The 22,500-nt window shown below is 40.1% G+C and overlaps 1 protein-coding gene across 1 annotated transcript; it reads left to right on the top strand.

Moving 5' to 3' along the window:
* Nucleotides 1-52: 52 nt before the first annotated feature.
* Nucleotides 53-21,138, top strand: LOC115195006 (zinc finger protein basonuclin-2). Its single transcript, XM_029754907.1, has 4 exons — nt 53-73; nt 192-294; nt 17,638-17,813; nt 21,002-21,138. The coding sequence occupies exons 1-4, from the start codon at nt 53-55 to the stop codon at nt 21,077-21,079; spliced, it is 378 nt and encodes a 125-aa protein (XP_029610767.1). The 3' UTR covers nt 21,080-21,138.
* Nucleotides 21,139-22,500: the final 1,362 nt, after the last annotated feature.

Below are 22,500 nucleotides of genomic sequence, written 5' to 3'. Positions count from 1 at the left end.
ATCTATTTCTACAGTCTTAAAGGTCAAAGAGAGATGGTGTAATATGGTGAAGATGTCTCCCAACTTGGACCAGGTATGGTGTGTGTGTGTAATTTAAGTCATCTGGTCCCACAAGCAGCTATAAAAGCGGCTCAAAATGTAATCTTCTTCTTCTTCATCATCTCTCTGTCGTCCTCCTCCTCCTTCCCCAGGTGATCAGATGTACCCAGGTGAGCTGTACCTGTCAGTGTTTCAGACCAGACAAGACCAACCTCAGGATATGTGACCACTGTAGACATGGCTGGGTAGCTCATGGTGAGCGCGCACACACACACACACACACACACACACACACACACACACAGACACACACACACACGGACAGAGACACACACACACACACACATGGATAGAGACGCACACACACATGGATAGAGACGCACACACAGACACACACACACACGGACAGAGACACACACATAAGCAGGTTTGGGTAGAAACAGCTTACATGTAACCAATTACAATTTTTAAACTATAATCCCTTAGGTTACCAGCAACAACAACAAAAATCTGATTACTTTGAAAAGCTAGGATTACTTTTCATTCAGAAAGGATGTTTGCGGAACAAAATATTTGACACCTTTCTGTTTTCTCAATGACATTCAAATCAGCATTGAAAAAAGGCACAAGTTTAAATTTGTTGCACCTGGGTAAGTCTGACCACAAGTCAGAGACCATTATGATGTCAGAGACCACTGTGATGTCAGAGACCACTGTGATGTCAGAGACCATTATGATGACACAACAAATGGGTTTGATGGATTGTGGGAAAAGAGCAGGAAAAGGTTTTTGTAGGCTACAGTCCAAGCTATGTCTTCCAATGGTGCAACTGCTGTCGGCATCCAAAGATTAACCAACTTGAATAACCGCTTGGAGGTAAAGGATGACAGCAGTGGTGTAGTCTACGGCGATACGGACATCACTTATTATTGATATCTACATAGAGCATTGATGTGAATCACACTGCTGCTCTCTCAGTGATGTGAATCACACTGCTGCTCTCAGTGATGTGAATCACACTGCTGCTCTCTCTGTGATATGAATCACACTGCTGCTCTCTGTGATGGGAATTACACTGCTGCTCTCTCAGTGATGTGAATCACACTGCTGCTCTCTGTGATGGGAATCACACTGCTGCTCTCTGTGATGTGAATCACACTGCTGCTCTCAGTGATGTGAATCCCACTGCTGCTCTCTCAGTGATGTGAATCCCACTGCTGCTCTCTCAGTGATGTGAATCCCACTGCTGCTCTCTCTGTGATGTGAATCACACTGCTGCTCTCTCAGTGATGTGAATCACACTGCTGCTCTCTCTGTGATGTGAATCACACTGCTGCTCTCTCAGTGATGTGAATCACACTGCTGCTCTCTCAGTGATGGGAATCACACTGCTGCTGCTCTCTCTGTGATGTGAATCACACTGCTGCTCTCTCAGTGATGGGAATCAAACTGCTGCTCTCTCAGTGATGTGAATCACACTGCTGCTCTCTCAGTGATGGGAATCAAACTGCTGCTCTCTCAGTGATGTGAATCACACTGCTGCTCTCTCAGTGATGGGAATCAAACTGCTGCTCTCTCAGTGATGGGAATCACACTGCTGCTCTCTCAGTGATGGGAATCACAATGCTGCTCTCTCAGTGATGTGAATCACACTGCTGCTCTCAGTGATGTGAATCACACTGCTGCTCTCTCAGTGATGTGAATCACACTGCTGCTCTCTCAGTGATGGGAATCAAACTGCTGTTCTCTCAGTGATGTGAATCACACTGCTGCTCTCTGCGATGGGAATCACACTGCTGCTCTCTCAGTGATGTGAATCACACTGCTGCTCTCTGTGATGGGAATCACACTGCTGCTCTCTGTGATGTGAATCACACTGCTGCTCTCAGTGATGTGAATCCCACTGCTGCTCTCTCAGTGATGTGAATCCCACTGCTGCTCTCTCAGTGATGTGAATCCCACTGCTGCTTTCTCAGTGATGTGAATCCCACTGCTGCTCTCTCTGTGATGTGAATCACACTGCTGCTCTCTCAGTGATGTGAATCACACTGCTGCTCTCTCTGTGATGTGAATCACACTGCTGCTCTCTCAGTGATTTGAATCACACTGCTGCTCTCTCAGTGATGGGAATCACACTGCTGCTGCTCTCTCTGTGATGTGAATCACACTGCTGCTCTCTCAGTGATGTGAATCACACTGCTGCTCTCTCAGTGATGTGAATCACACTGCTGCTCTCTCAGTGATGGGAATCAAACTGCTGCTCTATCAGTGATGGGAATCAAACTGCTGCTCTCTCAGTGATGGGAATCACACTGCTGCTCTCTCAGTGATGGGAATCACACTGCTGCTCTCTCAGTGATGTGAATCACACTGCTGCTCTCTCAGTGATGTGAATCACACTGCTGCTCTCTGTGATGTGAATCACACTGCTGCTCTCTCAGTGATGGGAATCACACTGCTGCTCTCTCAGTGATGTGAATCACACTGCTGCTCCCTCAGTGATGTGAATCACACTGCTGCTCTCTCAGTGATGTGAATCACACTGCTGCTTGCAACAGCTACATAGTGTGGATCCCAGACTATGGAATAAACGTTTGAGTGAGTTCCTCCCATCTAAACTTCTCCTGGTATCGTGCTCCATGCTGTCAAAAACGAGTTTAATTTAAGAAGACCACGAGTGGGGATTTTTATTGCTCAATCTAATTTGTGCTGATTCTCAAAAAATGTCACAGGCCTAACGGGTACATGCTCGAACTCGTGCATGTTTGATAGGACCAATCTGTAGTTGCTACATCAATGTTTGGATTTAGAAATGATATATATATATATATATATATATATATATATATAATATAATATATAATATAATATATATATATATATATATATATATATCCCTTGATTGTTGAAGAATATAGTTTATACATGCCTCATAAGCTTAGTTCAACTGAGAACCTAAAATATAAACTTGTTTTTCTCCAATGTTTGTAAACATGGTCAATGTAAACAAATACTGTATAGCCTCATAAGATGGTTATAACTATAATGTTGATATCATGGATGGTCAGTCCTGTATAGCCTCATAACATGGTTATAACTATAATGTTGATATCATGGATGGTCAGTCCTGTATAGCCTCATAACATGGTTATAACTATAATGTTGATGTCATGGATGGTCAGTCCTGTATAGCCTCATAACACGGTTATAACTATAATGTTGATATCATGGATGGTCAGTCCTGTATAGCCTCATAACATGGTTATAACTATAATGTTGATATCATGGATGGTCAGTCCTGTATAGCCTCATAACATGGTTATAACTATAATGTTGATATCATGGATGGTCAGTCCTTGCATCCATAGCTCTATTCATCTGAGAGTAGTTACATTTCTACAGGCCCATCCCTCAGCTTTTTACCAAAACAGAGGCGGGTTGTCCTGTTCTTGAAGATCAAGGGGTATTACATTAATTGGAATGACTAGGAGTCTGACAGACTTTGGTTTTTAATGTAAATATATAATTTAATCGTATTATTATATGTAGTAGAAAGCGATGGGTTAGAAGAAGCCTCAGAGTGAAATGCAACATCCATATACGGCCAGCTATAGAAACTCTAACACAGATTCATCCTGCAATAGATGTCGATTCATTTGGTGACATTCATTTTTGTCTTTATCTAATGCCTCCTGAGGCGAAAGTAATCTAAAAGTAACTGAACGTAATCAGATTACGTTAATGAGTTCAGGTAATCCAAAAAGTTAAATTACTGATTTACAATTTTGGACAGGTAACTAGTTACTGTAACGAATTACATTTAGAGGGTAACCTAGCCAACGCTGCACATAACACACACACACACACACAGACACACACACACACTTTACGGTTGATGGAATCTGTCAGACTGTTAGAGAGGAGACCAGATCTGGGATCAACATATGGAAAGAGACAGAAAGAGAAATAGAAAGAGACAGTGAAAGCAGCTGCTTGATCCTTTGACATCTGTTAGAGAGAAAGACCGAGGGTGGAGGAGGGAGGGAGGGAGGGAGAGGGAGGGAGGGGGGGAGAGGGAGGGGGGGAGAGGGAGAGAGGGGGGGAGAGGGGAGGGGGAGGGAGGGGGGAGAGGGAGAGAGGGGGGGGAGGGAGGGGAGAGGGAGAGAGAGAGTGGAGGAGGGAGGAAGAGAGAGAGACAAAGGGTGGAAGAGATCAAACCACCACATCTCAACAACACTAATAAACACAACAACACTAATAAACACAACAACACTAATAAACCACCACATCTCAACAACACTAATAAACCACCACATCTCAACAACACTATTAAACACAACAACACTAATAAACCACCACATCTCAACAACACTAATAAACACAACAACACTAATAAACCACCAGATCTCAACAACACTAATAAACCACCACATCTCAACAACAATATTAAACACAACAACACTAATAAACCACCACATCTCAACAACACTAATAAACACAACAACACTAATAAACCACCAGATCTCAACAACACTAATAAACCACCACATCTCAACAACACTAATAAACACAACAACACTAATAAACCACCACATCTCAACAGCACTAATAAACACAACAACACTAATAAACACAACAACACTAATAAAACACCACATCTCAACAACACCAATAAACACAACAACACTAATAAACACAACAACACTAATGAACCACCACATCTCAACAACACTAATAAACACAACAACACTAATAAACCACCACATCTCAACAACACTAATAAACCACCACATCTCAACAACACTAATAAACACAACAACACTAATAAACACAACAGCACTAATAAACCACCGCATCTCAACAACACTAATAAACACAGCAACACTAATAAACCACCACATCTTAACAACACTAATAAACACAACAGCACAAACAAACCACCACATCTCAAAAACACTAATAAACACAACAACACTAATAAACACAACAGCACTAATAAACCACCACATCTCAACAACACTAATACACCACCACATCTCAACAACACTAATAAACACAACAGCACTAATAAACCAACACATCTCAACAACACTAATAAAACTCAACAACACTAATAAACCTCCACATCTCAACTGCACTAATAAACCACCACATCTCAACAACACTAATAAACACAACAACACTAATAAACACAACAACACTAATAAACCACCACATCTCAACAGCACTAATTCACACAACAACACTAATAAACCACCACATCTCAACTGCACTAATAAACCACCACATCTCAACAGCACTAATAAACACAACAACACTAATAAACACAACAACACTAATGAACCACCACATCTCAACTGCACTAATAAACCACCACATCTCAACAACACTAATAAACACAACAACACTAATAAACACAACAACACTAATAAACCACCGCATCTCAACAACACTAATAAACACAACAACATTAATAAACACAACAACACTAATAAACATCCACATCTCAACAACACTAATAAACACAACAACACTAATAAACACAACAGCACTAATAAACCACCACATCTCAACAACATTAATAAACCACCATATCTCAACAACACTAATAAACACAAAAACACTAATAAACCACCACATCTCAACAGCACTAATAAACACAACAACACTAATAAACACAACAACACTAATGAACCACCACATCTCAACAACACTAATAAACACAACAACACTAATAAACACAACAACACTAATAAACCACCACATCTTAACAGCACTAATAAACACAACATCACTAATAAACACAACAACACTAATGAACCACCACATCTCAACAGCACTAATAAACACAACAACACTAATAAACACAACAACACTAATAAAACACCACATCTCAACAACACCAATAAACAACAACACTAATAAACACAACAACACTAATAAACATCCACATCTCAACAACACTAATAAACACAACAACACTAATAAACCACCACATCTCAACAACACTAATAAACCACCACATCTCAACAACACTAATAAACACAACAACACTAATAAACCACCATATCTCAACAACACTAATAAACACAACAACACTAATAAACACAACAGCACTAATAAACCACCACATCTCAACAACACTAATAAACACAACAACACTATTAAACACAACAACACTAATAAACACAACAGCACTAATAAACCACCGCATCTCAACAACACTAATAAACACAACAACACTAATAAACCACCATATCTCAACAACACTAATAAAACACCACATCTCAACAACACTAATAAAACTCAACAACACTAATAAACCTCCACATCTCAACTGCACTAATAAACCACCACATCTCAACAACACTAATAAACACAACAACACTAATAAACACAACAGCACTAATAAACCACCACATCTCAACAACACTAATAAACCACCACATCTCAACAACACTAATAAACCTCCACATCTCAACAGCACTAATAAACCACCACATCTCAACAACACTAATAGACCACCACATCTCAACAACATTAATAAACCACCATATCTCAACAACACTAATAAACCACCACATCTCAACAACACTAATAAACCACCACATCTCAACAACACTAATAAAACTCAACAACACTAATAAACCTCTACATCTTAACAACACTAATAAACACAACAACACTAATAAAACACAACAACACTAATAAACACAACAACACCAATTAACCACCATATCTCAACAACACTAATAAACCACCACATCTCAACAACAATAATAAACACAACAACACTAATAAACACAACAACATTAATAAACCACCATATCTCAACAACACTAATAAACCACCACATCTCAACAACACTAATAAACATAACAACACTAATAAACCACCGCATCTCAACAACACTAATAAACACAACAACACTAATAAACCCCCACATCTCAACAACACTAATAAACCACCACATCTCAACAATACTAATAAACACAACAACACTAATAAACCACCATATCTCAACAACACTAATAAAACACCACATCTCAACAACACTAATAAACCACCACATCTCAGCAACACTAATAAAACTCAACAACACTAATAAACCTCCACATCTCAACAGCACTGATAAACCACCACATCTTAACAGCACTAATAAACACAACAACACTAATAAACACAACAACACTAATAAAACACCATATCTCAACAACACCAATAAACACAACAAAACGAATAAACACAACAACACTAATAAACATCCACATCTCAACAACACTAATAAACACAACAACACTAATTAACCACCACATCTCAACAACACTAATAAACCACCACATCTCAACAACACTAATAAACACAACAACACTAATAAACACAACAGCACTAATAAACCACCGCATCTCAACAACACTAATAAACACAACAACACTAATAAACCTCCACATCTCAACAACACTAATAAACACAACAACACTAATAAACACAACAACACTAATAAACACAATAGCACTAATAAACCACCGCATCTCAACAACACTAATAAACACAACAACACTAATAAACCACCACATCTCAACAACACTAATAAACACAACAGCACTAAAAAACCACCACATGTCAACAACACTAATAAACACAACAACACTAATAAACACAACAGCTCTAATAAACCACCACATCTCAACAACACTAATAAACCACCACATCTCAACAACACTAATAAACCTCCACATCTCAACAACATTAATAAACACAACAACACTAATAAAACACAACAACACTAATAAACACAACAACACTAATTAACCACCATATCTCAACAACACTAATAAACCACCACATCTCAACAACACTAATAAACACAACAACACTAATAAACACAACAACACTAATAAACCACCATATCTCAACAACACTAATAAACCACCACATCTCAACAACACTAATAAACACAACAACACTAATAAACCACCACATCTCAACAACACTAATAAACACAACAACACTAATAAACCACCGCATTTCAACAACACTAATAAACACAACAACACTAATAAAACACCACATCTCAACAACACTAATAAACCACCACATCTCAGCAACACTAATAAACCTCCACATCTTAACAGCACTAATAAACCACCACATCTTAACAGCACTAATAAACACAACAACACTAATAAACACAACAACACTAATAAACACAACAACACTAATAAAACACCATATCTCAACAACACTAATAAACACAACAACACTAATAAACCTCCATCTTTTACAGCACTAATAAACCACCACATCTTAACAGCACTAATAAACACAACAACACTAATAAACACAACAACACTAATAAACACAACAACACTAATAAAACACCATATCTCAACAACACTAATAAACACAACAACACTAATAAACACAACAGCACTAATAAACCACCGCATCTCAACAACACTAATAAACACAACAGCACTAATGAACCACCACATCTCAACAACACTAATGAACCACCACATCTCAACAACACTAATAAACACAACAACACTAATAAACCACCACATCTCAACAACACTAATAAACACAACAGCACTAAAAAAACACCACATGTCAACAACACTAATAAACACAACAACACTAATAAACACAACAGCTCTAATAAACCACCACATCTCAACAACACTAATAAACCACCACATCTCAACAACACTAATAAACACAACAGCAATAATAAACCACCGCATCTCAACAACACTAATAAACACAACAACACTAATAAACCACCATATCTCAACAATACTAATAAACACAACAACACTAATAAACACAACAACACTAATAAAGACAACAACACTAATAAACCACCACATCTCAACAACACTAATAAACCTCCACATCTCAACAACACTAATAAACACAACAACACAATTAAACACAACAACACTAATAAACACAACAAGACTAATAAACCTCCACATCTCAACAACACTAATAAACACAACAACACTAATAAACCACCACATCTCAACAACACTAATAAACACAACACTAATCACCATATCTCAACAACACTAATAAACCACCACATCTCAATAACACTAATAAACCACCACATCTCAACAACACTAATAAATCTCAACAACACTAATAAACCTCCACATCTCAACAACACTAATAAACACAACACTAATAAAACACAACAACACTAATAAACCACCATATCTCAACAACACTAATAAACCACCACATCTCAACAACACTAATAAACACAACAACACTAATAAACCACCGCATCTCAACAGCACTAATAAACCACCACATCTCAACAGCACTAATAAACCACCACATCTCAACAACACTAATAAACACAACAACACTAATAAACCACCACATCTCAACAACACTAATAAACCACTACATCTCAACAACACTAATAAACACAACAGCACTAATAAACCTCCACATCTCAACAACACTAATTAACACAACAACACTAATAAACCTCCACATCTCAACAACACTAATAAACCTCCACATCTGAACAACACTAATAAACCACCACATCTCAACAACACTAATAAACACAACAACACTAATAAACCTCCACATCTCAACAACACTAATTCACACAACAACACAAATAAACCACCACATCTCAACAACACTAATAAACCACCACATCTCAACAACACTAATAACATAAAAAGTTATCCTTTCAAAATAAAAGTATACTAAATATATTCACATCACCAAATACTTGATTAAAACACACTGTTTTGTGATGAAGGTCTACAGTAGCCTCAACAGCACTCTGTAGGGTAGCCGGAGGACAGCTAGTTTCCGTCCTCCTCTGGGCACATTGACTTCAATACAAAACCTAGGAGGCTCATGGTTCTCACCCCCTTCCATAGACTTACACAGTAATTAGGACAATTTACAGAGGATGTTCTCCAGCCTATCAGAGCTCTTACAGCATGAACTGACGTGTTGTCCACCCAATCATAGGATCAGAGAATTAATCTAGTACTGAAAGCATCAGCTACAGCTAGCTAGCATTGCAGTGTAAAACATGAGGTGAGTAGTTGACTGAGAGAGACAATAGTTGAACAATTTTTGAACAAATGCATTTCTTCAAAAAGGAAGGAGAAGCAAGAGAGAGAGCTAGCTATATTTTGTATTTTCTTTCACTTACTTAGCTAGCGAATGCAGCTAGCTAGTTTAGCTATCCCGGCTCAAACGGAAAGGGATGCTCTGTTAGCTAGCTGGCTATGTCTATCCAACACTGGAACTCTTCCAAATCAAGGTAAGCTTTTGGTTTATTCATTTATTGCCACCGGGGCCCATCAGTGTATCTGATAAACTGCTTGCTGACTGTACACTGTACTGCGTGATTGTAGCGGGTTTACTAATGCGTTAGTTCTAGTAGCTATAGCTATATATACAAAAGTATGTGGACACCCCTTCAAATTTGTGCATTCGGCTATTTCAACCACACATTTTGCTGAAAGGTGCATAAAATCAAGCACGCAGTCGTAGACAAACATTGGCAGTAGAATGGCCCGTACTGAATAGACTTTCAACGTGCCACCATCATAGAATGTCACCTTTTCAGCAAGTCAGTTTGTCAAATTTCTGCCTTGCTAGAGCTGCCCTGGTCAACTGTAAGTGCTGTTATTGTGAAGTGGAAATGTTTAGGAGCAACAATGGCTCAGCCCCGAAGTGGTAGGCCACACAAGCTCACAGAACAGGACCACCGAATGTTGAACCGCGTAGTGCGTAAAAATCATCTGTCCCCAGTTGCGATACTCACTACCGAGAACTCTGCCTCTGGAAGCAACGTCAGCACAATAACTATTCGTCGGGAGCTTCATGAAATGGGTTTCCATCACCAAGCAGCCGCACACAAGCTTAAGATCACCATGCGCAATGCCAAACGTCGACTGGAGTGGTGTAAAGCTCGCCGCCATTGGACTCTGGAATCATGGAAACTCGTTCTCTGGAGTGATGAATCACGCTTCACTATCTGGCAGTCCGACGGACAAATCTGGGTTTGGCGGATGCCAGGAGAACGTTACCTGCCCCAATGCATAGTGCCAACTTTAAAGTTTGGTGGAGGAGGAATAATGGTCTGGGGCTGTTTTTCATGGTTCGGGTCCCTTAGTTCCAGTGAAGGGAAATCTTAACGCTACAGCATACAATGACATTCTAGGCGATTCTGTGCTTACAACTTTGTGGCAACAGTTTGGGGAAGGCCCTTTCCTGTTTTAGCATGACAATGCCATCGCACACAAAGCGAGGTCCGTACAGAAATGACTTGTTGAGCTCGTTGTGGAAGAACTTGACTGACCTGCGCAGAGCCCTGACCTCAACCCCATGAATTGGAGTGCAGACTGCGAGCCAGGCCTAATCGCCCAACATCAGTGCCCAACCTCACTAATGCTCTTAAGGCTGAATGGAAGCAAATCCCCCCAGCAATGTTCCATCATCTAAGTGGAAAGCTTTCCCAGAAGAGTGGAGGCTGTTATAGCAGCAAAGGGGGGACCAGCAGGTGTCCACATACTTTTGGTCATGTAGTGTATGTTGACTATGATGTTAATATGGTGACAACGATGTAGGCTGTGTGTAGCAGTTAGCGGTTATGATTTGAAGGTTTGGCTTGGAAAGGTTTTCTTCATCTGTATGTGGCTGCTATGAAAGTGATCATGCTGTTTGTATGTGGCTGCTATGACAGTGATCATGCTGTTGTATGTAGCTGCTATGAAAGTGATCATGCTGTTTGTACGGGGCTGCTATGAAAGTGATCATGCTGTTTGTATGTGGCTGCTATGAAAGGGATCATGCTGTTTGTATGTGGCTGCTATGAAAGGGATCATGCTGTTTGTACGGGGCTGCTATGAAAGGGATCATGCTGTTTGTATGTGGCTGCTATGAAAGGGATCATGCTGTTTGTATGTGGCTGCTATGAAAGTGATCATGCTGTTTGTATGTGGCTGCTATGACAGTGATCATGCTGTTTGTATGTGGCTGCTATGACAGTGATCATGCTGTTTGTATGTGGCTGCTATGACAGTGATCATGCTGTTTGTATGTAGCTGCTATGACAGTGAACTGTGTTTGTATGTGATCAGGGGTGTATTCATTCCGCCAATTCTGTTGAAAAATGTTTTGTAAATGGATCAAACGGAACGGAACGAAACAGGGTTATACCTGAATTTGTCCAATAGAAACTCTCGTTTGCAACTGTTGGACTAAAGACTACACCCCAGATCAGCTAGATGCAGGCAACAGTGTGCAAGGTGGTATTGAATGTGTCAATGTCTGTCACCTTGACTACTCAAATGTATCTCTGGACCTGCCTACACCTACGGTGTAAACTTTCATTCATAGGCCAGGTTGTAGCAACCTCATGATGGGTACAGGGAACATTCTAGTATCATGTAGTAACCTGAACCCATCACTGTTACATTGAACTGGGTGAATATGAAGGACAGTATCCTAAACCCATCACTGTTACATTGAACTGGGTGAAGGACAGTATCCTAAACCCATCACTGTTACATTGAACTGGGTGAATATGAAGGACAGTATCCTAAACCCATCACTGTTACATTGAACTTGGTGAATGACAGTATCCTAAACCCATCACTGTTACATTGAACTGGGTGAATATGAAGGACAGTATCCTAAACCCATCACTGTTACATTGAACTGGGTGAAGGACAGTATCCTAAACCCATCACTGTTACATTGAACTGGGTGAATATGAAGGACAGTATCCTAAACCCATCACTGTTACATTGAACTGGGTGAAGGACAGTATCCTAAACCCATCACTGTTACATTGAACCAACCTTCTGATAGCCAACCTTCTGATAAAGGATGCAGCGATGATTATTAAACCTGTTACTGTCACGGGCGTCGTATGGATTTGACCAAAACGCTGCGGGAGTGTGTATACTCATCTTATTTTTATTAGGTAGAATGAAGGAAAACCAAAACAAACGTATACAAAAACAACGATGATAAACAGTCCTGTAAGGCTTACATCTATACAAGGAACAACTACCCACAAAATCTCATAGAAAAACACCCCTCTTAAATAGGACCTTCAATTAGAAGCAACTAGGAGCAGCTGCTTCCAATTGAAGGTCAACTCAACAAACACCACATAGAAATAGACATACTAGAACTAACATAGAAATAGACTAACAAGAACATAACCCAACAATCCCCGAAACACTCCGGCCGCAAAACCTGACACTGAAGAGGAGGGTCCGGGTGGGCCTTCTTACGGCGGCGGCTCAGGTGCGGGACGTGGCCTCTGCCCCACCCTTGGCGTCGCCCTCTTAGGTGGCGCACCTGGCCGCGCCGAAGGTCTGGTGGGCAACCCTGACTTCGCCCGGCTGGCGGGCGACCCTTGTTGCGCCCGGCTGGTGGACGGCGATGGCTGCGCCCGGCTGGCGGGTGTCCCTTGCTGCGCCCGGCTGGCGGGCGGCGATGGCAGATCCGGACAGGCGGGCAATTCTGGCAGATCCGGACAGGCGGGCCACTCTGGCAGATCCGGACAGGCGGGCCACTCTGGCAGATTCGAACAGGCGGGGCACTCTGGCGGCTCCGAACAGGCGGGCCACTCTGGCGGCTCCGAACAGGCGGGCCACTCTGGCGGCTCCGAACAGGCGGGCCACTCTGGCGGCTCCGAACAGGCGGGCCACTCTGGCGGCTCCGAACAGGCGGGCCACTCTGGCGGCTCCGAACAGGCGGGCCACTCTGGCGGCTCCGTACAGGCGGGCCACTCTGGCAGCTCCTGACTGGCGGGCGGCTCTGGCAGCTCCTGACTGGCAGGCGGCTCTGGCAGCTCCTGACTGGCGGGTGGCTCTGGCAGCTCCTGACTGGCGGGTGGCTCTGGCAGCTCCTGACTGGCAGGCGGCTCTGGCAGCTCCTGACTGGCGGGCGGCTCTGGCGGTTCCAGACTGGCGAGACCCACTGGAGGCCTAGTCCTGGGAGGTGGCACAGGACGGACCAGGATGGGGAGACCCACTGGAGGCCTGGTCCGAGGAGGAGGCACAGGCTTAACCAGGATGGGGAGACCCACTGGAGGCCTGGTCCGTGGAGCAGGCACAGGACAGACCAGGATGGGGAGACCCACTGGAGGCCTAGTCCTGGGAGGTGGCACAGGACGGATCAGGATGGGGAGACCCACTGGTGGCCTGTTCCTAGGAGGAGGCACAGGACGGACCGGGTCCAGAAGACGCACTGGAGGTCTAGAGCGCACGGCCTGCACAACCCGTCCTGGCTCGATGCCCAACCTCCCCCGGCAGATGTTAGGAGCTGGGATGTAGCGCACCGGGCTCTCCACACGTACTGGGGACACTGTGCGCTTTATCGCATAACACGGTGTCTGACCAGTACTGCGCTGCCTCCTGTAAGCACGGGGAGCTGGCTCAGGTCTCCAACCTGACTCTGCCACACTCCCCTGGGAAGGATGCCCGAAAGGCAGCCCCCCCCAAAACATTTGGGGGGGGCTGCCTTTCGGGCTTCCTTCCCAGCCGTGTTCCCTCATACCGTTGCCGTTGGTCCTTCTTTCCTGCTGCCTCCACTCTTCTCAGTGCCTCTACCTGTTCCCATGGGAGGCGATCCCTTCCGACCAGGATCTCTTCCCAAGTGTAGGATCCCTTGCCGTCCAGGATGTCCTCCCATGTCCAGTCCTTTCTCTCCCTGGTCCAGGATCCTTGCTCCTCCTGGCGCTGCTCCTTCCTCCGCTGCTTGGTCCGTTGTTTGTGGGTAATTCTGTAACGGCTGTCGTGCGAGAGAGTGGACCAAAACGCAGCGGAGTTAGTGTTCATCATATTTAATTAAGCAAGAACACTATACAAACTACAAAATAAGGAAACTGACAGCCAAACAGTCCTGTCAGGTGAAACACAATGACAGAAACAATTACCCACAAAACCCCAACGGAAAAACATGCACTTATGTGTGACTCCCAATCAACAACAACGAACTTCAGCTGTGCCTGATTGGGAGCCACACACGGCCCAAAACAAAGAAATACAAAAACATAGAAAAAGAACATAGAAAGCCCACCCAATGTAACACCCTGGCCTAACCAAAATAAAGAACAAAAACCCCTCTCTATGGCCAGGGCGTTACATTTCCAACAATTGTTTTGAAAATTCACCCAACTTATTGTGGGAAGCTTGTGGAAGGCTAACTGAAACATTTGTCCCAAGTTAAACAATTTAAAGGCAATGCTACCAAATACTAATTCAGTGTATGTAAACTTCTTACCCACTGGGAATGTGATGAAAGATATAAAAGCTGAAATAATTAATTCTCTCTACTGTTATTCCGACATTTCACATTCTTAAAATAAAGTGGTGATCCTAACTGACCTAAAACAGGGAATTTGTACTAGGATTAAATGTCAGGAATTGTGTAAAACTGAGTTTAAATGTATTTGGCTAAGGTGTATGTAAACTTCCGACTTCAACTGTATAGGCTGGAACCTGCTCGATGAAAGAACCATCCAACGCATAAATCTGTAAAGCATCTGAAAATGACAATTAGAAAAACAACATACATTGATTGAGTTCCTGCCTATAAACATCTGGGCTTTTGGATTGACAAAGACTTCATGTTTAAAAAAAAAACATACTGATGAGCTAGCTAAAAAGCTAAGATTTAAAATGGGCTTCTTTTTTAAATTTGAAATAGAACTTGCCTCTCCTTAAAACCTGTTGAGGCCACGGGTTAGCAATGAACCCTGAGACGGGATTGCTAGCAAGGCTGGAAATTCAAAACATCAAAAATCTAATAATTTCAATTTCTCAAACAATCAACTATTTTACACCATTTAAAAGATAAACATCTCCTTAATCTAACCACATTGTTCGATTTTCAAAGAGGCTTTACGGCAAAAGCATAAAGTTAGATTATGTTAGGACAGTACATAGCCACAAAAGTACAAACATCCATTTTCAATTCAAGGTCAGGCGTCACCAAAAGCAGGAACCATCTAAAATTATGCACCAACCTTTGACAATCTCCATCAGATGACACTCCTAGGACATTATGTTATACAATACATGCATTTTTTGTTCCATCAAGTTCATATTTATATCCAAAAACCGCATTTTACAGTAGCGGTGAAATTCTGATTTTTTTCTTCTCTGAAATGCTTCCGGTGAACAACGTTACAATTTTCAAAATTACTATTCGAAAACATTGGTAAATTATAATATTGTCATTCAAATAATTATAGTTTAACATTTCGTAAATGATACTGTCTTGCCAGATTTCAAAATAACTTTACTGGGAAATCACAAGTTGCAATAAACCGGGTGCTGTGCTAAGAACAATAAGCTAGCCTAATTAGCATAGCATCATCTTGTAACCATGTAATATCAATAATACTATTGTCAATAATCCATTACCTTTGATTATCTTCATCCATTGGCAGTTCCAGGAATTCCAGGTCCACAACAAATGTGGTTTCTTTTGACAAAGTTCATAATTGATGTCCAAATAACTCCAAGTTGTTCCATGTTGTTAGCGCTTCGGTGGCTACTAAAAAGTAGCGCGGGGGGGTGTGTGAAGTCACGGCAAAAAGTTAAAAAAGTTACAAAAATAATCTATTTACGTTTGTTCAAACATGTCAAACGTTGTTTAGCATCAATCTTTAGAGCCATTTTTAACGTGAAACATCAGTAATGTTTCAACCCGACTTCACCTGTGTCTAGAAAAACGTTTTTTAAAAATGTCTCGTGTCTCATGATTGCGCAGGTGCAGGCCATAATGGAAGTGACGACATCCCACGGACGTCAACTTCAATGCATTCTAATTTGCTCCCTGTTAATCATAGAAGCTTCAAACAACTTTATAAAGATCGCTGACATCTAGTGGAAGCCGTAGGAGTTGCGAACTGAATCCTTTCTCACTATGGTATCTAATAAACAATGACACTAAATAGTACAGCCACAAAATTCTCATTTTTTTAAAATCTATTTTTCTCAGGTTTTTGCCTGCAATATGAGTTTTGTTATACTTACAGACACCATTCAAACTGTTTTAGAAAATTCAGAGTGTTTTCTATCCGAATGTGTTAATAATATGCATATCCTAGCTTCTGAGTTGGTGTAGGAGGCAGTTAAAAATGGGCACATATTTTTTTCAAAATGCTCAATACTGCCACCGTGGCCCGTAGAGGTTAAATAGCAGGAAGCAGATTGTACAGTCAACTTTCCTGCCAGTTCTTGACTGGTCACACCATTTACCACCATTTACCTAGATTGCTGCAGCCACTACTCTTAAACTGCTCAGGCAGAACTCATTATGATTGGATGTTCTGGTGCTGCTCAGGCAGAACTCATTACGATTGGATGTTCTGGTGCTGCTCAGGCAGAACTCATTATGATTGGATGTTCTGGTGCTGCTCAGGCAGAACTCATTATGATTGGATGTTCTGGTGCTCCTCAGGCAGAACTCATCAATCAACATGAATCAGATCCTCAAAAAATTCTACAGCTGCACCACATTTTATTGCTGTGACCATATTGTGTGTCTTTTCCCCTCTTCATCTCCCTCCTCAACCTCCAGCGTTGGACAAGCTCTTCCAGCCCGCCCAGCCCCTGCTCTCTGCTACCCAGGTAGAGGTGGCCCATCCTGGGGTAGTATTTGACCTGGCCTCCCTGGTCCTTTATGGAGCAACGGCTCTCCCCATCAGACTGAAGATCCTATTAGACAGACTGCTGAGTGTACTGACCCGGGATCAGGTATGGTAACTCTTAATAATAATAATAATAACAATAATAGCAATAATAATAGCACTAAAAACAATAATAATAATAATAACACGGAATAACAATAATAATAAAAACAACAACAACAATATGAATAATAACAACAATAACAACACTAAATAATAATAATAACACTAAATAACAATAATAACACTAAATAACAATAATAATATCCCTATTCAATAATAATAATAACACTAAATAACAATAATAATATCCCTATTCAATAATAATAATAACACTAAATATCAATAATAATATCCCTATTCAATAATAATAATAACACTAAATAACAATAATAATATCCCTATTCAATAATAATAATAACACTAAATATCAATAATAATATCCCTATTCAATAATAATAATAACACTAAATATCAATAATAATATCCCTATTCAATAATAATAATAACACTAAATATCAATAATAATATCCCTATTCAATAATAATAATAACACTAAATATCAATAATAACAAAAACAACAATAACAGCATCAATAATAACAACAATAATAATAGAACTAAATAACAATAATTACAGAAATAATAATAATAACACTAAATAACAATAATTATAATAATTACTATAATAATAATGCTAACGAGAATAATAATAACTGTATTAATAATAATATGAATAATAATCATAATAATAATAACTACAATAATAATAACACAAAATAATACAAAATCATAATAATAATAGCTATAATAACAACTATAATAACTCTAATAATAACTCTAATAATAATACTAACCCTAAATAACAATAATTATAACTAAAGTAATAATAATAACTAAGTAATAATAGAAATAATAATAACTATAATAATAACACTAAATAATACAAAATAATAATAATACCTATAATAATAACTATAATACCTATAATAATAACTATAATAACTATAATAATAACTCTAATAATAATACTAACACTAAATAACAATAATTATAACTAAAGCAATAATAATAACTAAGTAATAATAACTAAGTAATAATAATAATAACTGGAATAATAACTATAATAATAATAACACTAAATAATACAAATAATAATAATAGCTATAATAATAATAATATGAATATGAATATAAACAATATCAATAATACACTTTCATGAATAAGCCATTATACTTTCATGTTACATTTAAATTACATTTTGGTAATTTAATAGATGCTCGTTTCAATAGTGACTTAGTCAGTATATCATTAATAATCCATTATGCATGATTATATATATATATATATATGTTTAGAAATGTATATAATTAATAAGCCATTATACATGCTTATACACTACCAGTGAAAGGTTTTAGAACACCTACTCATTCAAGGGTTTTTTCTTAATTTGTGTGGAAAAGAGTAAAAATAAACTTTTAAGAAGGCACACCTGTTAATTGAAATGCATTCCAGGTGACTAACTCATGAAGCTGGTTGAGAGAATGCCAAGAGTGTGCAAAGCTGTCATCAAGGCAAAGGGTGGCTATTTGAAGAATCTAAAATCTAAAATATATTTTTATTTGTTTAACACTTTTTTGGTTACTACATGATTCCATATGTGTTATTTCATAGTTTTGATGTCTTCACTATTATTCTACAATGTAGAAAATAGTAAAAAATTTAGAAAAACCCTTGAATGAGTAGGTCTTCTAAAACTTTTGACCGGTAGTGTATATGTTTAGAAATGGATATCATATATGATTATAAATAGTTTATAAATCATTAGACATGGTATCTACAGGGCCTTAAGTATTCATACCCCTTGACTTATTCCACATTTAGTTTTACAGCCTGAATTCAAAATTGATTAAATTGTTTTTTCTCACTCATCTACACACAATACCCCATAATGCCAAAGTGAAAACATGTTTTAAGACATTTTTGCAAAAGTATTGAAAATGAAATACAGAAATATCTAATTTTCGTAAGCATTCGCACCCCTGAGTCATTACAAGTTAGAATCACCTTTAGTGGCGACTACAGCTGTGAGTCTTTCTGGGTAAGTCTCTAACAGCTTTCCACACCTGGATTGGACAATATTTGTCTATTATAAAAAGTCTTCAAGCTCCGTGCTTCTACACCTGCATTGCTTGCTGTTTGGGGTTTAAGGCTGGGTTTCTGTACAGCACTTTGAGATATCAGCTGATGTAAGAAGGGCTATATAAATCCATTTGATTTGATTTGATTTGTCAAGATGTTGGCTAGACAGCCATTTTCAAATTCTTGCCATAGATTTTCAAGCCGATTTAAGTCAAAACTTTAGTTACTCTTTTCACTCTGTCATTTAGGTTAGTATTGTGGAGTCACTACAATGTTGTTGATCCATCCTCAGTTTTCTCCTATCACAGCCATTAAACTCTGTAACTGTTTTAAAGTCACCATTGGTCTCACGGTGAAATCCCTAAGCAGTTTCCTTCCTCTCCAGCAACTAAGTTAGGAAGGACGCCTGTATCTTTGTAGTGACTGGGTGTATTGATACACCATCCAAAGTGTAATTAATAACTTCACCATGATCAAAGGGATATGCAGCGTCTGCTTTTCGGAAAAAATCGGTTCCGTTCTTTGCGAGGCATTGGAAAACCTCCCTGGTCTTTGCGAAGCATTGGAAAACCTACCTGGTCTTTGCGAGGCATTGGAAAACCTCCCTGGTCTTTGCGAGGCATTGGAAAACCTCCATGGTCTTTGCGAGGCATTGGAAAACCTCCATGGTCTGTATTGTTGAATCTGTGTTTGAAATTCACTGCTCGACTGAGGGACCTTACAGATAATTATATGTGTGGGGTACAGAGATGAGGTAGTCATTCAAAAATCATGTTAAACACTATTATTGAGTGAATCCATGCAACTTATTATGTGACTTGTTAAGCACATTTGTACTCCAGAACTTATTTAAGCTCCCCATAACAAAGGAGTTCAATACTTATTGACTCAAGACATTTCAGATTCTTCTTTTTTTATTCGTTTCAAAAAAACATTCGACAACCAAAATTAAATGTGGACATTATGGGGTATTGTGTGTAGATAATTGACATAAAATCTCAATATTTAAAATTCATGCTGTAACACAATAAAATGCAAAATAAGTTAAGCGGTGTAAATACTTACTAAATTATAATCCGTGTTCTAACTGCTCACAACTGTTAATGTATTGCAGGTTCTATACATTCTACACAGTCTGGGATGGACCCTACAAGACTACTGTAGAGGATACATACTACAGGTAGGGGGATAGAGGATACATACTACAGGTAGGGGGGATAGAGGATACAGGTAGGGGGGATAGAGGATACATACTACAGGTAAGGGGATAGAGGATACATACTACAGGTAGGGGGATAGAGGATACAGGTAGGGGGGGATAGAGGATACATACTACAGGTAGGGGGGGATAGAGGATACATACTACAGGTAGGGGGATAGAGGATACATACTACAGGTAGGGGGGATAGAGGATACATACTACAGGTAGGGGGGATAGAGGATACATACTACAGGTAGGGGGGTAGAGGATACATACTACAGGTAGGGGGATAGAGGATACATACTACAGGTAGGGGGGGGTAGAGGATACATACTACAGGTAGGGGGGATAGAAGATACAGGTAGGGGGGATAGAGGATACATACTACAGGTAGGGGGGATAGAGGATACAGGTAGGGGGATAGAGGATACAGGTAGGGGGATAGAGGATACATACAACAGGTAGGGGGATAGAGGATACATACTACAGGTAGGGGGGATAGAGGATACAGGTAGGGGGGATAGAGGATACATACTACAGGTAGGGGGGATAGAGGATACAGGTAGGGGGGGATAGAGGATACATACTACAGGTAGGGGGATAGAGGATACATACTACAGGTAGGGGGATAGAGGATACAGGTAGGGGGGATAGAGGATACATACTACAGGTAGGGGGGATAGAGGATACATACTACAGGTAGGGGGGATAGAAGATACATACTACAGGTAGGGGGATAGAGGATACATACTACAGGTAGGGGGGATAGAGGATACATACTACAGGTAGGGGGGATAGAGGATACATACTACAGGTAAGGGGGATAGAAGATACATACTACAGGTAGGGGGATAGAGGATACATACTACAGGTAGGGGGGATAGAGGATACATACTACAGGTAGGGGGATAGAGGATACATACTACAGGTAGGGGGGATAGAGGATACAGGTAGGGGGGTAGAGGATACAGGTGGGGGTATAGAGGACATACTACAGGTTAGGGGATAGAGGATACAGGTAGGGGATAGAGGATACATACTACAGGTAGGGGATAGAGGATACAGGTAGGGGGGGTAGAGGATACATACTACAGGTAGGGGGGATAGAGGATACATACTACAGGTAGGGGATAGAGGATACAGGTAGGGGGGGTAGAGGATACAGGTAGGGGGGATAGAAGATACATACTACAGGTAGGGGGATAGAGGATACAGGTAGGGGGATAGAGGATACATACTACAGGTATGGGGTAGAGATACATACTACAGGTAGGGGGATAGAGGATACAGGTAGGGGGGATAGAGGATACATACTACAGGTAGGGGATAGAGGATACAGGGTATAGAGGATCACTACAGTATGGGGATAGAGATACATACTACAGTAGGGGGATAGAGGATACATACTACAG

This window comes from Salmo trutta, chromosome 5, assembly GCF_901001165.1.
Source record: "Salmo trutta chromosome 5, fSalTru1.1, whole genome shotgun sequence".
In the NCBI taxonomy this organism is placed as follows: Eukaryota; Metazoa; Chordata; class Actinopteri; order Salmoniformes; family Salmonidae; genus Salmo; species Salmo trutta.
The sequence above is the reverse complement of the archived record's forward strand: the minus strand, read 5'-3'. Positions and strand labels throughout refer to the sequence as shown.